At 31.4% G+C, this 25255-nt stretch overlaps 2 protein-coding genes and 1 long non-coding RNA gene across 11 annotated transcripts; 2 read left to right on the forward strand and 1 right to left on the reverse strand.

The window, feature by feature from the left end:
* The first annotated feature begins 845 nt into the window (after positions 1–845).
* LOC117682385 (putative ankyrin repeat protein RF_0381) lies at positions 846–13437 on the forward strand. 8 transcript variants are annotated; one of them, XM_034449746.2, is made up of 10 exons: positions 846–929; positions 1869–1945; positions 2624–2810; positions 4225–4335; positions 4595–4664; positions 5430–5653; positions 5833–5853; positions 7519–7593; positions 8427–8507; positions 10674–13437. In XM_034449746.2, exons 2-10 carry the CDS (start codon positions 1883–1885, stop codon positions 11861–11863), a joined length of 2022 nt encoding a protein of 673 aa, XP_034305637.1. In that variant the 5' UTR covers positions 846–929; positions 1869–1882; the 3' UTR covers positions 11864–13437. The 8 variants fall into 8 exon arrangements, with proteins under 8 accessions (XP_034305637.1, XP_065937466.1, XP_065937467.1 ...); XM_066081394.1 differs by lacking the exon at positions 846–929 and adding an exon at positions 1646–1713; XM_066081395.1 differs by lacking the exons at positions 846–929; positions 8427–8507 and adding exons at positions 1646–1713; positions 9619–9696.
* An 11-nt stretch (positions 13438–13448) lies between these two features.
* Positions 13449–25150, reverse strand: LOC117682386 (protein SHQ1 homolog). Of its 2 annotated transcripts, none has more exons than XM_034449759.2 (15): positions 25129–25150; positions 24819–24901; positions 24125–24192; positions 23935–23999; positions 23465–23593; positions 22785–22951; positions 21527–21639; positions 20870–20958; positions 16656–16709; positions 16437–16537; positions 16074–16127; positions 15361–15484; positions 15035–15155; positions 14351–14390; positions 13449–13762 (listed from the first exon to the last, which is right to left on the reverse strand). In XM_034449759.2, exons 1-15 carry the CDS (start codon positions 25133–25135, stop codon positions 13493–13495), a joined length of 1485 nt encoding a protein of 494 aa, XP_034305650.1. In that variant the 5' UTR covers positions 25136–25150; the 3' UTR covers positions 13449–13492. The 2 variants fall into 2 exon arrangements, with proteins under 2 accessions (XP_034305650.1, XP_034305651.1); XM_034449760.2 differs by lacking the exon at positions 25129–25150 and adding an exon at positions 25052–25124.
* On the forward strand, positions 17421–19655 carry LOC117682387 (uncharacterized). The gene is made up of 3 exons (XR_004596748.2): positions 17421–17728; positions 18617–18666; positions 19246–19655. It is a non-coding gene; the product is annotated as an uncharacterized lncRNA (long non-coding RNA).
* Positions 25151–25255: the final 105 nt, after the last annotated feature.

Genomic DNA, 25255 nt, shown 5'->3' on the forward strand with positions numbered 1-25255 from the left:
GATTGATAGAAAAAGGGTACATATGCACCTTATTTTGATACAAAGTTACATCTATAATGTCCAAAATTCAACCTCTTTTTCCTATCCAAAGGTTGTAGAGAGGACATCAATAAACCTCTGTCATAATTTTTAAAGATTATTAACATCTTCAAAAGTTATTAAAAAGAATTGCTCTGTTCTTGAAATGTAAATTGCATACAAAAACAATACATAGAACCTCATGTTCATTGCTTTTTTATCTTTTGGCAACAGTTTTGGTCAGTTTCTGGCGGAGACATGCATATTCAAAAAATTTTACATTTTTATCCTCAAATTCACACGTTCGCTGCACATCCCTATTAAACAATTTAGATTAATAACTTTACCGATATCCTCAAGATGTTCGAAAGACGATGTTTGAAGCTTTAAAAGTACCCTGAGTCTGTAGACGACTGGGGATTTTACAAGTATTTATTTGTTTGCATAGTGTAATTTATTTATTTGTATAGCTTTATTTTCGAGGTGACATCACTTGGGGTTTTTTCTTTCAACCAATGATGCAAAAAAGTGTGTGAATAACCATTCATTGACACTTGCGATGATACGATTGTAGAAATAACAGAATGGTCACTGAACCGTGAAATCTGGAGTTATTTGGTATCAGCAAAAATCGATTTTTTTTTAGGTGGGAAATATGTACTATGAAAACTCATATTATTTTAAGCTTTTTTAGAATGATATTTTTCAAAGGAAGAAGTAAAAACTCTAGATAATACGTAAACATTTAAACCATCAAATAAGATTAGCTAATATTTAAAAATCAATACCCTTGCACTGGATATGCATACTTGCAATTTAAACATTCATTACCTACAGCGCAGTTTAAAACGTTCATGCCCATGCACATACGGAAATAAATATAGATAACAAATTTACAGCGGACATAACAGGTAATCGTATATTTTCAGTTGCTTGCAATCTTTAATTTGAATTTATCTTATGTTTTAAATATTCAGTAAAGCGTTATTTTGTAATCCAAAACTTAGTTTTGAATGCTAAAGGAGAGAAATCTTGTGGTTTTGCTTTCGATATCGAAAGTTTTCTACTTAAAGATATTCAGCCAGGTTTTATAATGACTGCAAATTTTAAAGAGACATGTGAATCAATGCTTATTGATTGTTTAATAAATACAGAGAAAATTGTCCATGCTGTTTATTACTTCATTTCATTGCTTGAATTTAAGCATGCTAATATCTAATTGATATATTTATTTGACATAAAACAAATAAACTTATATTACTTTAAAGCATACTTAGATATATAGTGATCTTTGGTTAATACGATTCATTGGATGCGATCATCTGATTGAACGCATCGGTCAGTTCCAAACTGGTTGTTATGATGTATCTGTAACTGATGTAAAATATAATTAATTTTTTGGGATTGGGAAAAAGAATCATACACATATAAGAAAACAGTTTATAGTACATGTACTTTTTGGTTTTTGTCCTTTGACTTCATTTGTTTTGTAATTAGACCAAAAAACATTGAACAACGACAGATCATATATAGCTTATCAAAGTTAGCAAAGCAACATTAGGGGTTGAAATCCGTTTATACAGATTGTAATAAGATAATTTGACAAAAAAATGTTTTCCACAATGTCCTTTACATTTTTATAGAGACATCATTAAAAGAATAACAAAGAATATATATCATTTTTCCTTTCACAAGGTATATCATGAAACTAGATCTACATATGCTTTTTTCTTAATTCAATGGTGTTTCTGTAATTCAGTGACATTTTAGTTTAAATAAACTTCCTTCTTTGTCTATGCAGTGACAATAAATTACAGGTAAATGTCATTTTCTATTCATAATATTTTTAGATATCATAGAGGACATGGATTGTAGTCAATATTACATCACTATTTGCCTGGTAATTTTATCCACACTGACTTCGTCGGTAAGCAATAAATGATACACGGAGATGGTTAGAGAAAACTAAAAAAAAAACCGTGTACTTTAAAATTATGTATCTGTATATATTTGATCAAAGGACTATCAATTGATGATGAATATGCAGATTGTGTGTTTATTAAATTTTGCAAAACCTATCAAGAATTTAAACTAACCTGCAGAAAGTCCACATCTAGAGCATATTAACTTGAAAGACTTCTCTGTTACGTTCTGCGTCAGAAACCTTATTCCAAAATCGACTCCCTTTCCAGTTTCCAGTTAACTGAACGTGCTTTCATTTGTATCTCTTTATTTTGTCTATAAAGGAATAAATAAATAGATAAGTCTGCTTTGGTTACTTTACTGCCAGTGTGTAAAACTTTATTGTAGATCAATTTGCGTATTTGTTAAGTAAAAATCCCATTTCTTGCTTTGCTTTTTGTATGTTCATTATTCATAATTAACTATAAAGCAGAAAGGCATTCTCCAACTAAATCAATTATGGTGCGTATAAACATGAAGCGTAATTTTAGAGTATAACATTTTTGTATGAATGATTTAAAACAGATATGTGTATAATTTAGAGATTAGTGAAAATATTTCTGAAACACGTTATGTATCTGTAAATACTTATCATACAATGCATTAATCCTGATTTTTTCTCAGAAAATATCATTCTTTGTAGATGTCCGAGTACGCATTCCAAATATTTTCAGTTAAACATTGTCCTAGTAGTGAAGAAGGTTGGGGAATGGCATCCTCTCGATTAGGATGTAACAGTACACATGGATATCAGTGTGTTCCTAATAAACATCTGACTTCTCTCATTGAGTTTTGTTACCCAAGGGGTGTCAATATCCTGTTTGAAAAAGGTTTGAAACATTCATTTTAATATGACCTTTAAATTTGTTGAATGGGATTGGTTAAATTAAAAAAAAATTATAAGCTAGTAGGACAGCATTTTAAGCCCATTCTATCAATTTCGATCCGTTTAATTTCAAATGGTTTTTTGAACTCAGGTTTTCTATATCGTTGAGGTTAATTTGAAAACATAACCATAATATGTTTTTGACATAATCAATTTCAGCTACAAAAAAGTGCATACCAAATTGCAATGTTCAGTAATATACTGCTAACATTAGATTATGTCACAAAAACGTTAACGAAATACTATCATATATATAGTATACTTGATAATATTGTTAGGATGTCGAAAGCACGTGGAACTAAATATTGTTCTGAATAAAATATAGATTGTTTTATATTTATTTTAAATTTGTATCATAGTGACGTAAAATCAAAAATCAAGCAATTGATCCAGTCAAATTAACAATGACATTCACTAGTTCACCAAATCTTACATAATCTGCAAAATCGTTCTCTAACTGAAAAAGGTATCACTGACCAAAGGTAATAGAAAGGCCGTGTGAGAGAATTGTCTGGTAAATAGATAAGAAACCGAGATATATATATATAATGTATATACATTTACTTCAGATAAATAAAAAAAAAATCTTATCAAAAAATTCGAAATACCTAGTTTGAAAGAACTATATATGATAAGACTTAAAGTTTGCCCCCATAATTCGCCATTTTTTTAAGTGTTTCGGGTACAATAAAATGTTAACTAATTTTTTAGAAGAGTTGATATAAAATATATTTTTCATCTATTTATTTGATTTATTTGCACTCGCTGGCAGTATATGACGTCAGAAGTGACGCCATTTCTATAATTCAATCAATATTAGCCCAAAATTGACATTTTTCTTATCTATTTACGAATGGGAAATATAGAGCGCATGCTTAAACAAGGAAATTTTTTGGTCACTAATAGTCTTGGCTAGATACATCTCTGATTAAAATATTTTATTTGTTCAAGAATGCGCTCTATGTTTTCGGAAAGGAAAAACTGCTCGAAAACAAGCTGTTTACGCTAAAAATGCAAAAATGGCGGGAAAAGGTTGTCTTTACAATGGCATATTTACAAATTGTGGGCACTTGAATCAAAGTGAATATTATGTAAACACATCACATACATATCTGTACTAAGAAAACAAAGAATGATAGTAAAATGATGTATTCATCTTAGGGGGCCATTTTAGGCCCTTATCATATATAGTCCTTTAAAGTGAACATTTTGGGTTATAGATGACAGTGTAAAAAAAACATGTCTCCCAGAAACGGCATCATTTTATGAATTTGAACACCACCCTTTTTATTCGACATCAGTAATAGGGTTGTGTTGTATGCCTGTTCACCGTTATTATATTATTTGTCTTTATGAAGGGAATTGCCTAGAATTGGCTGATGATGGAATTCTAAATCATGTTCCTTGCAACAAAATGTTTGAGTTCGGGTGTCCAGACAAATTTTATTTAAGCAACGAAATATATAAATGTAAGCAATTTTGTTTTGGTATAACTTTTCAAAGTTAATCTCACGATTTTTGCCATGTTTTTTGTTACTTTTTTGGCACTATTGGACGTGATGTGTTTCATAACATATTTAACAATCCTTCAAAGTATGCCAGTTTATTTTTAATGGAAGTTAAAACGGCAGAAAAATAAAAAATAAATTATTTGTAAATATTTGATGCAGACTAGATAATAATCTAATTATCATATTTTTATATCAAATCTATTTCCTTCGTTTCTAGATCCAAGTTGCCTTGCAATTAATACAACGCTGAAATGTTTTTATGCCGACTTCAATTGCATTTACTCCAAGTTAGTGTATTTCTCATTACTCGGCAAATTGTGTTTCTACGATTATATAGGAGCTCTCATGATTTGCGATGGTATATGATTTTTAACACACAACCAGTTGGATAAAAATCATATACCATCGCAAATCATGAGAGATTCTTTTAATCGCATGCTTAACCACAAGTTAAACCTCAATCTTTTGTTAAACCTCAATTTTTCTGTAAACATAATTGTGAGCATGGAAAAAAGTTCCTTGAAGATTAGCAAACAAACATTTCATTTTGTGGTATATTTTTATCAATTTATAAAAAAAAAACACCTGAACCAGCTCTAAATGCTGCACATTTATAACTCTACGCTTTTCAATTGAATTATTTTGTTACTTTTTCAATCTACGTCAATAGTCTGCATAAAGCTACTTAATGTTAAATTATGACGTCATGTGGCGTTAGAACACATAGTGGAATATCAAAAATTTATCCCATGAGTAATATCCACCGTATATTGAGATAAACATGTGATAATGGACAATATCTTGCAAAAAGTAAACATTTATCCGATGATAAAAAACATGACCAATTTAATGTCTGATAACATTATTAACGTGAATACAAAATTGATTCTTAGAGTGAATGCATGCAGCAATTCTAATTTCTGGAGAGTCAGACGGAGAGTTAATATGTTTTCATTTTAAAATAGAATATTTTGAGCAAATATGTTTCATTAAAAATAATATTAAAAACTCTATTTTTTATAAATCATATTTTTTTGGTTCTTCTTGACCAGATCTATGATAAACCAAACCAGATATATATTAAACCAAACTAGAGTTATGATAAACGAAACATGCGAAGAAAGCCTTATTTGTGGAATGAAAAATAGCCTCCTCAACTCGTGCAATGTTACGGCTATTGTGATGGCTGTGATATTTGGTATAATTTCTTTGATACTGGCCGTTTTGCTAGTGGTATTCATCAAGAGAAGAAACGTTACAATCAAAAGAAAAAAAGGTAAAGACGTGTATTTACATTTTGTGTTTGCTTTAACTAAATTCAATAGTGTCATATTATCATCGTTTCTGTAGTTTATCTTTATGAAAAGCAATAGGGCAATGTACGAATCGCCTTCTGTCATAGTAGTATTATATATAACATATACCATATTCATATTATCTTTTATTAATGTTTAGGCTTACAAGATTTGGAAAACGGTATGTACGTAATTCATTTCGTTCAACATCATTATGCTATAATTACATTTAGTGTATAATTCCCCTTCTGTTTACAGGGAAATCTGTGACGTTCATTTTTAATAGCTCACCAGCCCTGATCAGGGAGTATGAGTATAAGTAAACATTATCAGGCTTTTGAATACATTTATTATTGTACTGAGATCATATGAACCGTTCAAAGTTATGCAACCAATTTGATATGAACTTATAAAAATGGTAGATGAATCATATCTATTCGTTAATAAAACAAAAATATACTTCTCGACAAAGTCTATGGTATTTTTTTTAGCAGCGGAAACAAACTAAATAACATGTAAATACACGTATGCCTGTTCCATCTTTTATTCATATCCCTGCAAAAAAGAGTATATAATGGCTTTAAAGCGATACAAAAATATGTCATGCAATTAAAAACATCAATATAAAAATGAATATTAATCTTTCGAAAGTATTTTTTTAAAATTCCTTCATTCTAATTTAAGTCTTGATAGTCACTGTCAAGAACTAAAGTGTTTTTAAGGTGGTACGGGGCATCTCTTTATATTCATGTTTGAATTTGAATTAAAGTACATTATAATCAAAATACTCTCAGCAGTTTAAATTTAAAATTTTACAATATTTAACCAAAAATGAGTTTTAAATGTTTAATGTTTTGGAAAAGTAAAACTTTAAAAATCCCCAGCAAGAACTCATGACTTACAGATTCGAAGTGAACCCTCTAACCCACTGGTTTTCGCTGTTAGGTGACAATTTATGGAAAGAAACTATAAAATGACATTTAATTTGCAATTGATTGTTTGTTTTGATAATTAGAACGTCACAACTTAGAGGTGGCCCATACTAACTTAACACCATCGTTTCAAGTAATCATTATGCATGTTTTGGTTTTTTAATCACAGATGAGTAAAAGTAATTGCATGTTTTGTTAGAAGCATTAATCCTCCACAACACGATGCATTTTAGTGAAAATTTATGTTTCTTCATATTCGCGTAAAGTATTAAGGATTAAGAAAAACAAGAGATGTTTTTAAAACACGTATGCCCCCTTATGAAAATGCTATGGAAACATCTGCGAAGAACATGAACGGAAACTGCAAATAATGGAAACTTTCGAATTCCATGGGGCATAACTGTGTCAAAAAATGCTTTATTGTTCCCCAAAAAGCTGGATTGTATTTAAAATTAAACTTGACCTAGATATCATTATGATAAAACTGTATACAAAATTCCATTCCAATATGTGCATCCTCTGAAAAGAAAATGAACGGAAACTGCAAATTATCTGAATTTTTCTACGTCCAAGGGGCTTAACTCTGTCGAAAATTGCTCAATCGTACCCATTACTGCCTGACGGGTCAAATACAGTACAGAGGTTAAGCAAACCGATGTGTACACGTGAGAACACTAAGTCATCAGTTTTTGTAACGGCGAATTTCGAGTAGCGTTGACAAAAAGGACTGTATTACGTAAATGAAATAACCTTCAATGTTTACTGGAGTTGGTATAGTTTGTTCGTATACCCAGTCTGTTCTCAATGACTAGCACATCTTTATTACACAGTTAGTGTGCAGTAAATGCCAATATGACTGTATTAAGAAACTATCCTCACAAGCAATGTGTTTATTTTTATGTCTATTTTTGTAGGAGAAAGCCATCCTCTTCAAGAAGTGAGATTTGAACAATCGGAGATAACTATTGAACCAAACGAAGAAAGAAATGGTAACAGAGCAGTTAAAAAAAGAAGCTATTCTTCATTTTCAATAATTACAATATAAATATTACCAAAAGATTTGATGCTAAAACCACATGCATATATATTCTCATTGCTGTGGACTCATTAAAAATCGTAGGGGCGAATTTTCATGGTTTGTATAAAATTCACAGGTTCGAGGTTCGATAATTTCGTGTATCCTCTTATACGTACAAAAGGAAATATGACTTTAAATCCTGATTTATTAATTTGCGGTGGATGTATATTCAAGGATGAGGGATACCAACGAATTCCACGAAAATTGAGCCACCACAAAATCTATTGATTTTACAGTATACCTCTGTATTTTTCTATGTAAAATTATAACGAATGTACCTACATTTCATTCATCAATGTACTATTTCATCTAGATAGCCTTTACCGTTAAAGTGTTCGTTCTATTTGCCCAGGGTTAATAGTCATCGTAACTATTTACCAGCAACATTCGATTTCCCTTGCTTTTATGTCGGAACCCCAATCAAGATATCACAGTCGCTACCTCTAAACTCTTACTTGTTCACCATAAAAAAAACTCAGCATCACCGATAAATAATTTTTTTGTTAAAAACGAATACTTATACATGTATACTTGCATTGAAGACATAAGCCAATAAATTCTCCTGCTCGATAGCAACTACTTCCCTAGCCTCGGCTTTGCCTTTGGAAACAGCGACAATACATAAATTTTATATGTCAAACAAACATCAATATGAATATAAATATTAGGTAATAGTTGCTGTTAAGGGGGTAAACTTCCTATTGCTAGTAAATGGGGAGATAATATAAATTTTATCTCTTGCAGACAATGTACATGCGTTGCCTCCGCAACATATTAGTCAACCTCAAAACGCTGCGGATCAATTACCAATATCTTTAGTTGCAGGTGATTTTTGAACATTTCAATATATGATACATAAATTTAAAGGGCCCCTCTGAATTAATGGATAAAAGTTTACAAAGCATTTCAGAGAATTTTGCTTTGACTTTGACCTGTAACTTAGAAATTTTTCTAACTGGCATAAAACTTTAAGTCCAATCTCATTACCCGTTACATTATATAACGCATGTTTTGTTCCTCTGAGCAAGATTAAGCAAATGGGATTGACTTGGTTCAAAGTCACTGCACACACTTTACAGAAAAGCTCTACTTATGTGAAGTATGAGCCAAGTTAGGCTATGTGAAGTATACATAACATATTCAATATCATTGCCTACCCTTTGGCCAAATTAAGGCACCCTGTGGTTGAAGTATGAACCAAATTCGACCAAGGAGAAAGAAGATACGCTACGGATAAGGATTTTTCTTACCATTCTGATATGACTTCACATTTTACCTTGAAACTTGATTTAAGGTCACTGCACACCCTTTACCCAAAGGCACTCTGTGGGTGAAGTATGCGCCAATATGGGTCAAAGGGAGAGCAGATATGCTCCGGACAAGAGATCTCAGTCGGACAGACAGACGGACGGACGGTTGGACGGACCGATAAACATCACTTTAGGTCGCCAGCAGGGTGGGGCTTTAATAATTCGACCTAAAAGGACACTAGTATATCAAAATACGCCGGTAAAGTTAGACAGCTGGTCAATGATAAATACCATGAAAAATTTGAAGAGAGAATAATTCAATGTCGAGATGTTTTGTATATACCATAGTTTTTACATTTTGTTTTAAAATTGCAAAATGTTGACAATGTTTTGTTATTACATTAACATCCGAACAATGATTTGTAAAGGATGGGATGTTTGGGTTTTTTTTAGACGAAATGCGTCTTATCCAAGTAGCGAATTTTAAGTTATGCTGAAACAGCGTTGTAAATTAATATCAGTAATGCAGTAAAATAACCTCTAATGTTTACATGATTTGGTATTCTTTGTTCGTATACCCAGGTCTGTTTTCAATGACTTGCACTATAAGCGTGCAGATACGACTGTGTGACTGTATTAAGAAAAATTAACATCACAAAAAAATGTGTTAAATATGTTTATTTAAGCAGGAGAAAGCCATCCTCTTCAAGAAATGAATTCTGAACACATGGAAATATCTACTGTGTCAAACAAAGAAAGAGATGGTAAAAGAGCAGTTTAAATAAGTAGCTATTTTTCAATTTCGTAAATTCCAATGTTAACAATGATTAAATGCTAAAACCATCTGCATATATATATATATATATATATATATATATATATATATATATATATATATATATATATATATATATATATATATATATATATAAACACAAAGTCCGAGTAAAACATAAGCGCTTTCATTTTCATCTTCAGATGTTTTCAACTAACCTAGTTGTAAAACATCTGAAGATGAAAATGAAAGCGCTTATGTTTTACTCGGACTTTGTGTTTTTATTCATTTAAGTTTTCTATATTTTATCCGATCACTGTAACTTTTTCCTGGATTTACCTATATATATATATATATATATATATATATATATATATATATATATATATATATATATATATATATATATATATATATATAAATATAAGCACAAACATTGCAATAACTCTCAAATTGACATATACCTGCCCATAGTGAATGATACTGACATATATATAAAGCACAGGGAAATATATATATATATATTACTGAGTATACCTCTGTATTTTTATGTAATATTACGATGAATAAACTTTGCTATTTCATCTAGATAGCCTTCACCGTTAAAAATTGTTCGTTCTATTTGCCCAGGGTTAATAGTCATCGTAACTATTTACCAGCAACATTCGATTTACCTTGCTTTTATGTCGGAACTCCTATCAAGATATCAAAGTTGCTACCTCTAAACTGTTACTTGTTTACCATTAATAAAAACTCAGCATCGCCGATAAATAAAGGTGTTTGTTGTTGTTGTTGTTGTTGTTGTTGTTGTTAAAACAAAATACTTATTTACTTGCATTGAGGACATTAGAAAATGTATTGTCCCCCTCGATAGCAACTTTTTCCCTTTGGAAACAGTTGCTGTAGATGGGGTAAACTTTTTATTGCTAGTGAATGGGTGGATAATATATATTTTATTTCTTGCAGACATTGTATTGCCTCCGCAGCATATCAGCCAACCTCAAAACTCGCATCAATTACGAACATCTATAGTTACTGGTGATTTTCCAACGTTTCAATATTTGATACATAAATTCGATAAGCATTCACTTGAAGAAGTTGATTCCAATGGGTTCAATTGTTTACATTCCGCTGCAAAAGGCGGTAATTTGAGCATTTTCAAAAGGATATGCAATATGGGAGTTTCCGTTGAGAAAAAAACAAACGATGGATCAAATATCTTGCACATTGCGGCACAACACGGATGTTACCCAATTTGTGAATATATTTTAGAAAACTATGCAGCTTTGTTTTCTCTAAAAGACAACCTTGGTATGAATCCTGCACACTATGCAGCAAATGCTGGTCAATATCATATTCTTGATCTCATGTTGAAACAAGGTTGTGATTTATTTGCCGAAGATGAGAAAAATAACGAAAATATAGTTCATTTGGCGTGTATGGTAGGAAGCTTGGAAGTGTGCCAATTTGTAAAGGCTAACAAAAATCTGGAGAAACTACTGCATGCTAAAAACGGCGGAGGTTGGAATTCTATTCAGTATGCGACAAAAAATGGACATCTTGATATAGTGAAATTTCTTCTCGAGAATGGCGTTGATGTTAAAAACAAATCCAAAAAAATCGGCAAAAATTGTCTTCACACAGCATGTGAGTTTGGCAAACATGAAATATGCGAGTATATCATAAGTAAAGCACCAAACCTTATAACCGATACCGACTCTAGCGGACAACATGCGGGACATTACGCAGCAAAGAATGGACATACTGATATACTACAGCTGTTGATAAACGTCGATAAATATGCCATGCAAAGACCATCTCATGACAAAATAAATATCCTCCATGTCGCGTGCGAAAATGCACATTATGATATGGTTGTGAAAATTGCCAAGGTTTTTCCGTTTATGGTAAAGGAAATTACAGAGAAAGGTTGGAATGCAGCACTTTTCATCACCGATAAAGCTGATGCAGAAGAAGAAAGAATCAAGATATTGAAACATCTCCTTGATCACGGCCTTGATGTATATCGTGTATCAAAGTCAGGAAAAACTATTCTCGTGAATGCACGCAAAAACAACTTAAAAGATATTGAACAGTACTTGTCACAACAGTTTCCGAACTTAATAGGTTTAAGGAGACAAATTTCATTTCAATAAAAAGTAGTTTGAATATACATGTATATTTACACACACCCCTTACTATCATACTTATGTCCTTATTTGATCATACTGTTTATTTTTTATTAGATTTTGACGTCCCTATTGTCTAAATTTCAATAAATAGATGTCGTAGTTTTAGCCACTTCTTTAGCAAAATGATGTGGTTTGTTTTGTTAAAATATGATCAAATAGTCTTTTAAATCTCACAAATTAAGTAAAACTTCTTCTAAAAGAAGTAAAATAATAAGCACTATAAATTATTGCTGTGTTTCAAACTTTTTTAAAGGAAGGACTTTGGAATAGTTAAAAAATTACTTTGTTGGTTCAAAATTGATAAACCTATCGAATTGTCACTAGATGGAATTTCAAAACTTTTCAAATGATGGAGAGATATCGTTATTAAAATTAAGAAGTAGAACTTTTCGGGTCTTGTTAATCAGTGCTGCAAGTGAAATGTTATCTACAATGTAACTGTCATTTCCCGATACACATGTTTGTTGCAATATTTTCATCAACGAATTATCATGAAACATTATTTGTTTTTGTTTAATCAGTGGTAGACCCATTGATTTTGATACAATCTACTAATGAGAACGTCCTTGTTGATTACATGTAACCAACTGAAATATGCTCATATTATATATCATAATATGATCATTATAAATGTTTACTATTCACAGGTATTAATATTTTCACTTTCAACGTTTTGGTAGCATAACTTTTATTCGGTAACAGAACTGCTAAGAGAAACATATTGCTTTGGACTCTGTTGATGGTCTTACACAAGGTTTTGTTAGACGACTCCAATATTTCAGTATATATGAAATTTATTAACACCATTGCCAATACTTGAACTAGATTTAGGTTAAGGAAACCTTCATATCTTGTTGATTTCAAACAAGCATCGGATACAGTGTGGAGACCTGTTCTTGTTCATAAGCTTAAAATAACATCAACGAGGATGCTGTTTTAATTTATAGAATTATTACTGAATGGTTCATTGTACTATTGTATGTGCAATATTTTAAAAAATGTGCTTTTTAAACAAATCTTTATTAAAACGGAGAGAATATGTGTCCGACATTTGTTCGCATATCTATTTATGATTTTACAAAATATTGATGTTTCTCAAAACCATGGCCTTATTAACCTGAATAACAATCAGATTTTATTTCAAAGCAAGTTTTTGAAAATCAGAATATAAGGATGGCCAACAATCATTGGAAACATTGGAGAAGATATATTTTTGTTAATGGAATTTTTACTTAATTTACATGGATCATTACAAGAAAGTCTTAGAAATTTTCCTACTTTTACTTAATTTATATGTATTATGAGAGAGAGAGAGAGAGAGAGAGAGAGAGAGAGAGAGAGAGAGAGGCTTATTAGATCAAGTCAAGAAGTGGTGACAAGTACATATCTAAATACTGGTATTAATTATTTTATTAATGTTTGCACAAACAAAAACCATAAAGGTATTTGTGTAAAGGAATTTACCATAAAATGCATTTGTGTAAAGGGCTGATCATCTTTCTTGGGTTTGAAAAAATGACACTGAATAATGAAGAAATAAAAACACTAATTATTATATCATTTTTATTGTTTCTACTGTTACAAAGATCTAATTCAATGGATATTTTCTTTTTGAGAATTTAATATCCTTTCACTGTGTACTGATTCTACACTGTCATCACTAACAACATCACTGTCTTCATCACTGTCATCGTCACTCACTTCACTGTCATCATCACTGTCATTGGCAGCTTGATTTATACTGACAGCTTTCAGTGAATCGACTAATACTTCTTCTGTATCACTATCTCCTTTCTCTGTATCTGCTGGATTTGTCTCTATGGATTCCAGTTCAAATCCCACATCCTCTTTTGAAATTGTTCTCTGTAAAATTAATGTAAAGATACTTATATTTGGTAAAATATTTACTGATATCCGAGGATTCATTCTACTGAGAATAAATCAAAAATAGCTCTGGTTGGGTCTTGGGTCCTTCCACTAACTCTTTTGCCATATCAAATTATTTGAAATACCAATGTTGGGAAAATCAAATGCATTTTCATAGGTTAGCTGTTGGTTTTCTCACATAATAAATATAATGCATCTGCTAACTATATTGCTTCTTGCAAATCATTTGATAGCCTTACACTGACATGATCCTGCCTTAAGGTCAGACGACACGTTCCTCAATTTTATTTAACATTTTCCAGGAATTTGTTAATGGTTTACTACTACTCTGACAAGCTTACTTACAAAAAATTAGGATACCTTACCAGGCATTTTTGCAAAATACTAGAGAATGCAATTTCATATATAATCTTCTTGAAAATACACTTGAATTGCTGATATAAAAATAAATAAATAATACAGCACAGCGAAATTAACTGTATTGGGCCGGGCTTTGAACTCACAACCTCTAGAACCTACGCTCATTATTGAATTATACTGTTATTTGACTTTAATGAACTATACCTTTTCCAATGCTGATGCCAAAGTCTTGAGTCTTTTATTACTGAAATATTAAATATGAGAATTAAATACCCCCGGTAGTACATAAATGTAGTTATTTATCTTTCATTGAATTGGTCTTTTCAGTTTTATCTTTACTTTTTTAAGTGACTTCAATGTGTAAAGCCCTAAATAGACAGTTGAGGAAAGAGAGAATGCTTTCCATATTACTTTTAATATAACCATAAAGCATATACTTTAAAAGCTAACTGCTTATCAGAATATCTACTTCTATAAAGTGAATACAGTTCTGGGAAATGAAAGCATGATTATTTCATCAGAATAAGTGCATTGTTTTCAGAATTGAAATGGTGAACACTATCCTGTATCAATTCATAAATAAAAATAAATGCAGTTCGACAACCACACAAACGTGGCAATTATCAGTGGTAATAAATCCAATACCACAAGTTAGATTAAATTTAATGGTCTTTGAAGCCAATAGACTTCACACCTATCATGAACACAAGTTATTTAAAAGTTAGGAGGAAGATTTAATAAAGTTGTAGAAAAGGAGACTAAATTCCAGACAAACCAAAAACATATTTCCAGCCATCATTAAGCAGTTCAATCCTAACAAAAGTGATATACATGAATACAAATAATTTGGTATTATAAATGAAGATTAAAAACATTTACTGTACTAACCTTATTGTCTGTACCCACACACAGTAGTCTGTGATGTAGAGGTCATTGAGGATGTACCTGGGATAGGAGCTGCCCAGTATACTGTGTAAGTCCAGCAGACATTTCAACACCTGCTGTTTACCTATTACAAGAAATGTTTGCAGTGAAGAGGTAAGAGCATTGCCCCAAATCCATTGCAATGTATTCTTATCATAGTTTTAGATAAATAGTGTAAAGCATCATATAATCATATAATCATATAATCAGTCAAAAAAATCAACCTATTACATGTAACTAAGTTGTTGCAGCAACACATTAAAGCTATCCAAACATTGTAATGGCCTTACCAGCAGCCAGTATGTTGTGTACATCCTGTAGAACGGTCTGGGAGAGGTCCCAGTGTCTGTACAGGGGATAACAGAGGCTTCTCCTGATACAGGACCTCACCACCTCACTCACACTGCTGAACGTCTGTAATATAATAAACATAAATAGTGAGGTTATTATTCTATAGCACCTCTCCCGTACTGCAGAATGTCTGCAATATAGTTAACAAAAACATTCAATGAGGTTACTATTCTATAGCACCCCCACCTACCCCCACAAACACACATCCCCACACTGCTGAATGTCGGAAAAACAAACAAGGAGGTTACTTGTTAAAATCTATTCTGTAGCATCACAAAACTTTCTAAACAAATGAATGTCTAAAACAAAAATAATGATTATGCCACTTGTAGTTATGGTATTCTATAATGCCTTTATGTCTAAAACATAAAATAATGCAAATATCAGAATTACAAGTCTGTTTTCTATAGATCATCCCCCTCCCCCACATATACACTGCTTAACATCAGAAACACAAACAAAGATTTTATACTTATTTTTTATTGATGAATTCATGTCGCAGGGTTAACAGGTGTGTCACTCAATGTATCAGGTCTTAAAAGTTCAGTCGTTAGAGTACTGGCACTGTAAACCAGAGGTCCTGGGTTTGACTCCCACTTGAGACTTGACTTTTCACCACCTGTTACATACAGAAAGTATGGCAATGTCTTACCTCTAACCAGGATAGGGTGGCACTAAGTTTACAGATTGTCCAACCAGACTCCACCTACAGATAGAACAGAGACTAGTTTACATACATGTATAAATCACAACTGAAATACCCCGTCCAATAATTTTACAAATTTACTGGTACAGTATCAGTACCGTAAATTGTTGAGTACACAAATATAATACTTGACATTGTACCAACTTACATATTTAATTCATAATGTAGTATCATTAAGTACCACACTTTGATTTTTAATCAAGTATTATGGGTAAAGTGTAGATAGCAACTGTATTTTGACTTTTAAAACAATATAGTAAGAAAAATGCAAACTTTAAATACATGTAGCTAATTAAGGATAGTGCTCACATTTTCATCTCCTTCATTTATTCTCACATTGTAGGCGTATCCAAAGAGAATGTCAATCAATCCCAAATACAAAGTTGTTACCATGGCATCATCCAATAAATCTTTTATGGTTAAGGTGGTACATGTATCATATTAATATAGAACTCAAAAATAATAAAGTCACCACAAAATATGATTACTGAGACATGGATAGCATTTATATTAACATTCAAAAGATACATTCTTTCTTGGGCAGGTTCTTCATTTTTTGTTTTTCTTCATCTGTAAATTCAACTGCAACAAACATACATTTCATGCAAATAAAATGTTGGTTTACAGTAATCCTTCAGACCTTGTAATGAGAGTCCTACCTGTAATTTCCTCGTTCTCTGACATATAACACCAGGTAGGATCAAACTTCATTTTTTGTTGTAATAAGAGTCCTACCTGTTATGTCCTTGTTCTCTGACATATAACACCAAGGAGGATCAAACTTCATTTTCTGTTGTATGAGAGTCCTACCTGTTATGTCCTTGACCTCTGACATATAACATCAGGGAGGATTAAACTTCATTATCTGTTGTATGAGAGTCCTACCTGTTATGTCCTTGTCCTCAGACATATAACACCAAGGAGAATTATACTTCATTATCTGTTGTATGAGAGTCCCACCTTTTATGTCCTTGTCGTCTGATATATAACATCAGGGAGGATCAAACTTCATTATCTGTTGTATGAGAGTCCTACCTGTTATGTCCTTGACCTATGACATATAACACCAAGGAGAATCAAACTTCATTATCTGTTGTATGAGAGTCTTACATGTAATGTCCTTGTCCTCAGACATATAACACCAAGGAGGATCAAACTTCATTTTCTGTTGTATGAGAATCCTACCTGTTATGTCCTTGACCTCTGACATATAACACCAAGGAGAATCAAACTTCATTATCTGTTGTATGAGAGTCCTACGCAGGACAGATAAGGCAACACATCGTTTTGATATGCTAATGAAGGGATAATGAGTTATGACGTCATAATATACGCCCCACCTCTCTTTTACCATATTTAGAAAATATACCGAAAACAGCAGTTTAAGCATAAAATACGACTGATTTAATACTTCCTAAGAAAATTATAACTACGAATCACTCATATATGTTTTTATAAGTTTACAACAATCAGAATATACGAAGAATTTCCATAACGCATCTGTCGTATGGGTGTGAATCTGCGTCCCAAAAGCGCTCGTCAGACGATGTAAACACGTGTAGCTGGTATTCCCGATTATGGCGATCTTTTGATTTTATCAGGTATGTAGAATAGATATAAAGTGTATTTGTAATGTACCAGATAGCTTAATAACTATTTTATTGTGATTTTATACTGTTGATGCATTTCTGATCGACTTAATGTGTTGTTTTGTTCTAAACACGAGGAGAGACTGCATTGTTTACATTTAGGCCTATACAATGTACATTGTACATGTAGCTTTATTGCCAGTCCGTTAAATTGTTGATCTTTTTCACCAATCGACACGAATCAGTTCATAGTACTTGTACTGACAATATTTAGCTTTACACAGCTGTTGGGTTTTTTTTCCATTTGTAAGTAAACAATACAAAGACTGTGTGAAAACAGCTGATTTGATTTTCTGAAAATCAGTACAGTGCAGGCTAAAAGATGCTGATTTCATTTTCTGGAAATTGATGAACAGCTGATCAATAACAACTTTCTACTGTGTTCAAAATTCTTCCATGACAGTTCATTTATATTTTTTTTACACATTCATCCAGTTGATATAAGATGTTTATGCACATTAATTCTTAATTATTACTATAGTTAGTTTTTATTACTCAGTATATTACTATCATAACACTGTTTGAAATATTGTCACCTGGGTTCATACTTATGATGCTGTACTATTGGTAATAAAAAAAACCAAATAATAATAAACAAATGACTGCATGTCTCCATCTGATTTTTTCAACATTCATGGTTATACATGTATATGGTATTGTTTGTGTAGAATGTGTATGTGTATAACTTTCAAATAAAATTTGAAGTGATGGTCATTTTACCCATCCATGCAAAATATATGTAGACCTTTCACAAAAATGTTCAAATTAATGTTGACATGTCCTTATGTGCATGTAAATTAAATTGGATGACTTTCCATAATCATATTTTGTTATTTGCAGAGTAATTTGAAAAGTGTTACACTGATTTGAAAAAAAGGCTGGAAGAAAATGTAAGTAAATAACATACATGTTTAAGTTCAATAATTTATCATTGAAATAATGACCAATCTGATTATTCTATTAGACAATTCAATTAGAAAAAGCATTTTCATGTACGAATGGTTTTAAAATGATTGATATAAACCTATGTTATTTATAAATCTACAATTTTGAATATTGCTCATCAACAAATCAACAATACATGGTTTGATTTAATTCACACTGACTGCGCCAGCATTATATAATATCAATCTTGTATAAATCAGTTGTGTGTGTGTATGTTTGTGTGAGAGAGAGAGTGTGTGTGTGCATTTTTAAGGTCAGGTCGGGTAAAATAAAGGGGTGTAATTAAACTAATATCATGCACATATCAGGGGTGAGGATGCGAATAAATTCAAATCGATCAAACCGAAAAACTGTATTTGAATTTGTGCAAAATTAAATGCACATCTAAACATAATGAAATTTTTATTAAGATATTAAATAAATTCCATTGACTATCAAATTGTAGAAAATCCTCCATTTCAAGTCCTTCAGCCATTTTGATAACAAAGTTAAACTTACTGAAATATATATAATTTTCATTTTAGATGGTACCTGCTTTGTCTTGAGATTTACATAAATGATGTTCTTATTGGTGATAATTTACCCGCACCCTTATCCTGGTGTCATATATACAAGATGAAATGATGAAAAGAAAAACCTGAACTTTAAGAACCTGAAGACTGCATGTGTTTTTGAAGAGAGAAGAGGAGCAGAACTAAGAAGTCATACAATAAACACATTGACATCATAAAAAGAAATTGCAATTTTGAGTTTGCATGCATATGTCAGGTTTAGATGTTGTCACAGAAATTTTTTTCAGAAACTCCCTTTATCTTCTTGAATTAATAAAACAAATGAACCAAATATAATTGTTTTTATATTCATAATTTTGTTTGAGAAGTGGAAAGGGGATGGTATTTACTTAAGTTAATATATTAAATAGCTATATGCTGCATATATTTAAAAGAATCTAAATGGGGGGGGGGGGGGGGAGAGAGAGTCTCTCACATAGGAGAAGTCAGACTTATTTAAATTCAATATATTGATGTGAACCAAAAATGGCTTTTGATCGCCTTGTTGCAGGATTTACACACCCTCTTTCCTTTCTCGGTAATGAGAAATGATTGATTAGAATTTATTTTGTGAATGAATAGATATGTTAACCCACCCCCTCTCCTTAATATTAATCATTTTGCATGTGTTGAATAAAAATAAAAGTCAATTTTAATGAGTTTAATTACATGTGTGATACAAAGTGAATATATACTGTTGATTGCTTATGGGGGATATGGGAAAAGGCCTCATACATGGGCAGATCTACATGTATAGACCCCGTGGCAAATTCTAATTTAATTCATCATGGTACCTGGCCCCTGGCAAACAGAATAAAATTACCCCTTTGAACCCCTCCCCAGAATAAAATTAACAGACCCAAGCAGTGCTATACAATATGCAGTCATTGGGCAAAGGGTGCACATGCATTCATCTGACATTAAATTATAAATAATGAAAAAATACTCCATATCTTATTTTTTAATATATATATATATTATGAGAATAATTTAGTTATATTAATAATATTCAGGGGCTTCATTTATGTCTCTGTTGACATCTAATCCCTCAAATAATTGTGTACAATTAGCTCTTATATATTTTTCTCCAATTCCTAAAAAAATATTAAGAACTCAATAACTCTGCGAATTCGGTTAACCAAGAAAACTGATACACAACGGTTTTTTGTTTACATCCATGATACGACAGAGGAAATGCGGACGATTCATCGTAACCATCTTGTCTCTTTTAAAATAAATAAAACAGAAGCACTATGTTTAAATAATAATGATAATAATAATAATAATAATAATAAACCTGTAATGTCCTTGTCCTCAGACATATAACACCAAGGAGAATCAAACTTCATTATCTGTTGTATGAGAGTCCTACCTTTTTTGTCCTTTTCCTCTGATATATAACATCAGGGAGGATCAAACTTCATTATCTGTTGTATGAGAGTCCTACCTGTTATGTCCTTGACCTATGACATATAACACCAAGGAGAATCAAACTTCATTATCTGTTGTATGAGAGTCTTACATGTAATGTCCTTGTCCTCAGACATATAACACCAAGGAGAATTATACTTCATTATCTGTTGTATGAGAGTCCTACCTTTTATGTCCTTGTCCTCTGACATATAACACCAAGGAGGATCATACTTCATTATCTGTTGTATGGCATCATCATCATACAGATCAGCTCTGTAATCAAACACAAGAAAATACACTGCTTTATAATGAAGATTCCAGATATCAACAGGTAATACTGTGGCATCATCACTGTTAATGATGGTAGAATAAGTGTTAATTTCATGAATACCTCTTACTTTTAAATTTACATTTCCAAAGAAACTACATAAAGGTGTTAATTAATTTTATTTTCATTACTTGGATGATTAAACAATGTACCTTAAAAAAATGTTACTCTAAGGCCTATGAACTCATGTTTTGGGGTGGGCTCTTTTTTTTTTTTTTAACAAACCATTCACAATGAACCCAACAAGAAAAAAAAAACACAGCTAAACCAAATTAATGACATCAAAAATCAATAAATACACAATTGATTTGAAGGGGAATATATCGTTAATTCAAAATAAAACTAAAGATTACAACTGTAGGTCACAAAGTAGACAAAATCTAAAGATTACAACAGTAGGTCACAAGGGAGACAAAACACAATAAACAGCAAAGGAGACATAAGTTTTGTCCAATATTTAATCAAAAATCTTAGAGTTTGGTGTTGGTGATAATTTCCTTAAGATTTTCTTACATGTAATGGTCTGGATCAAACTTTTCAGTTTCTGCCTGTTCCCTCATCGTCCGTCTGTCTGCTGGTGGACAGTGTTCAGGGTTCGGTAAATCCACTATCTCATAGACCTCATCCTATATAACACCACATGTATCAGATGATAGGACTGTTATAAAACTGTCTCAGAAATAATGCACTTCATTTAGTGTACAGGGTAGTTCATTAGTGTATGAATTGCAAACTTTAATTGTTTCAGTGCTGAGATACATGTAGTTTACTTCTTCACTTTTGATTCAACAGACTTAAGATTTAACGAGGCCGGGTCTAATTTGTTCTGCCCTAGAATTGAATGAAATTTTTTACATGAATTTCTACTGATATTATTAATATTTTAAGATTAAATAATAAGACATTTACCACACCGTTTGTTTAAAGGGTCATCTCAAAGTTTGTTAATTTTTAACATAGGACCCTATGGGATTTTGCTTGAAATGTATCAATTTTGCACATTTTTTACATTTTTTTAAACTTCTGCCCTAGGGATTTCGTTTTCTGATCTACATATTAATGTTATTGCTAAAAGGCATCAAAAGGTCAAATAAAAAAAACTTTTTACCTTCTGGTTTGTTCCAGGGGTCTTATCAAAGTTGTTTTTTGTATGCCCAATTTCCAACTTTGTCAGATAATGGCTATTTTTTATTTGACAAAGATGGAAATGGTGATCTTTATAGTATTATCAAAACATTCAGATATAGTTAAGTAATAAATAAATATATAACATCACATATTAAGGGCCATTAATATAAAATACATGACATGGTTACTGTTTCGAAATATATGAATTAATCTATATTTAGGCGGGTTAAGAAAGCGTGACAGAGGGCTAGGCTTTCTGAACCCTCTTCACGTTTTCGACCCGAGCCCAAATATAGCTTATACTTCGAGATATTTATGTTTATTCCACAATATAATATCAATTTTACGCATCAAATGAGCTATTTTCAACAATTTTCACGGAATATCTGCAGTTGAAACTATCACGCCATGGCGTCAACAATGCAAAAAGATGATGTCACGACACAAATGAAACGCTGCGCGAAAGTGTGCGTACTCGTTCTGTACTCGGCCTCGTTAAAACAGTTTCAAATACTTGCTTTATTTTGTAGGTAAATTGAAACACAACAATACAACATGTGTGTTGTTATGTACAGTAAAATATAATTAATAAGCAAATTGATTTAAAATTACCCTCACATTAATTTACATAAGAATTGCAGACCTGTAATCTTTTGAATATTCCCGACTTCTGATTGGCAAACCCATATGTCTGGCCGTCCAATAGTAATTCTTTCTCCTTATATGGTTGTTGTTCCACATGCCAATCAAACTCTTCCTCCTGCTTTTCTTCTTCTAAATGAGCCTCCTCCTCTACTTTCTCATCTTCATCTGATTAAAAAGCAATACCAGAATAAGAATATTCATTATATCAAAATATGGGTCTGAACTTATTTTTCACATTATAGCTGAGGTAGTACTGTATTAGATGCTAATTTTGTGCCTAATTCTACAAGTATCAATACTGTAGATTCCTAATTCAACGCGAGGAATTAATATCCAAGTAAAATCGCAAGAAGCACCCTTCGCGGAATTTAAAATCTCATCATTATTTTGTCAGAGTTTAGAACAAAAAGAAATTAGGTAAAGAGTTCTGCGTTCACAATTCTATTTTCTTGTGATTTGATATAAAACAGCGGGATCGCAGTACTCGTGTAATATAAGGAATTCACAGTATTTTAAACTTGTAACAGTCATACTTTTTGTATATAACTATTAATGATTATAAAGAATACAAAATATTCCATCTTGGAACAACTAAAGGATGAATTTTGTATAATCATGGTTGCTGTAATTGCATTTAACAGTAATCTAACTAATTTTGATAAATAATTTAACTTATACCCTTCTTAATGACTTCAATCACTGGTTTCTTCAGTTTCTGAGACTTTGGAGTCAGAAGAGAAGTCAGCATGTCCAGTCCTTCAAACATTTCTCCTGGGCTTTCTTTAGGTACCACAATGGTAAATATACCTGTATGTGAGGTGTAATAGAATGGTAGTGGTTGTGTAATGCTTGATTTATTAAGAATCAGTCAACAAAAATTGATCCCGTGTTTCTAAAATATTGAAGACCTTGCTACTACCTGTTATAAACGCAAATGTGTAAATAAAACTGAACATGTAATAAAATCTTATACAAAATTTAAAGACTTAACTGTACATGTAAAAATAAATACCTCAACAGATATCTAAATTGGTTAACACTTAACTCAAATTTCTCATACATTTTATAAAATTTAATACATGTAATAACATTGTTATTTACCAGAGGGACAAGGATTAAACAATATGCACCATTGATACTTTGCATACCTTTACTAGAGTCGTAGTTGGCTTTTTCATGCCCATTTTCCACAATATTACCAGGAAGACACAGCCTAAAATGGAATTGAGGAGTCTGATATTTTCATCAAGTTCATCAGTATTTCAAATTGCCTTTTTTCTGCTATATTGTAATCGTTTTAATTGTATGATTTTTTAAATTATATGATTTAAGCCATACCTTAAAAAATATGGCTTTGAATGAAACCTGAATTCATCATCTTCTATAAAGATTTCTGTGTCAGTTACCTGAAAATATACATAAAAACACATGAATGAATTTGAAAAATATTGTGCTGTGAATGTATTGTAAATTGTCGTAAACTTCTAGGTTAGATCAAATGTATGATAAACATCTCATATACATTTATGTATCATATATTTTTTCTAACATTCATAATTGAGTGGTCAAATCATTAATAATCATGAATACAATCTTAATGATAATGCTACAGCTTGTGCTATTATAACCATGATAACTGCAATTTCACAAGTATATTACTTTTTTGAGCCATTAAAAGATCTCACAGAAATGAACATTACAGTAAAACTACCCTATCCATAATTTGTTATAACTGTATAACAAATTTGTAAAACTAACCTTAACAAATTACTGTATACATGTGTTTTTCCATATGAAACCATTTGTGTTTATTTTAAGCATTGAATAAAAATACAATTTTACAAAACTTTAAAGATTTGGATTGAAATTTGAAAAAATATGTGTAAATATAAATTCATTTCAACATTTATGCTTACCTTTAGCTTTTTAAAACCAGAGACAGCGTGTCTCTGTTAAAACTTAAAATTCATTAAAAAGACAGAGACAGTGTCTCTGTAAATCCATTTAGCAGATTACAGAGTAATACACTTACCCGTGCATGTGGCGCAATAATGATGATTGTGAGATTATTTTCATCCTGCTTTAATTGAAAATCTGGAGTTAACATTTTTTTTCCTAAAATACAAATTGAAAATTACACTCTTTTCAGCTGAAAAGACAAGATTTCTACTTTCAGATGATTTGGCAGGCTAATTAATTGGATTTTTATCTTGAAATGAATTATTTCATAACATATTCAAAATATGTTAGGAAACATAGGCTTACAAAATGACTTTTAAACCATCAAAACAGTCATCAATCCTGCCATGTGTATTTACATTCTGTGTTTAAAGATTACTTACTTTTCATGCTCTATTTACAACTAAAAAAGCGTATTAGAGACTATGATTAAGATTACAACCTGATTAGTTATTGGTTTAAAATGTAGGTGGGGCAATGTTTACTAACTTTAATATATGAATATTTCAA

This window comes from Magallana gigas, chromosome 4 (assembly GCF_963853765.1).
Source record: "Magallana gigas chromosome 4, xbMagGiga1.1, whole genome shotgun sequence".
Classification (NCBI taxonomy): Eukaryota; Metazoa; Mollusca; class Bivalvia; order Ostreida; family Ostreidae; genus Magallana; species Magallana gigas.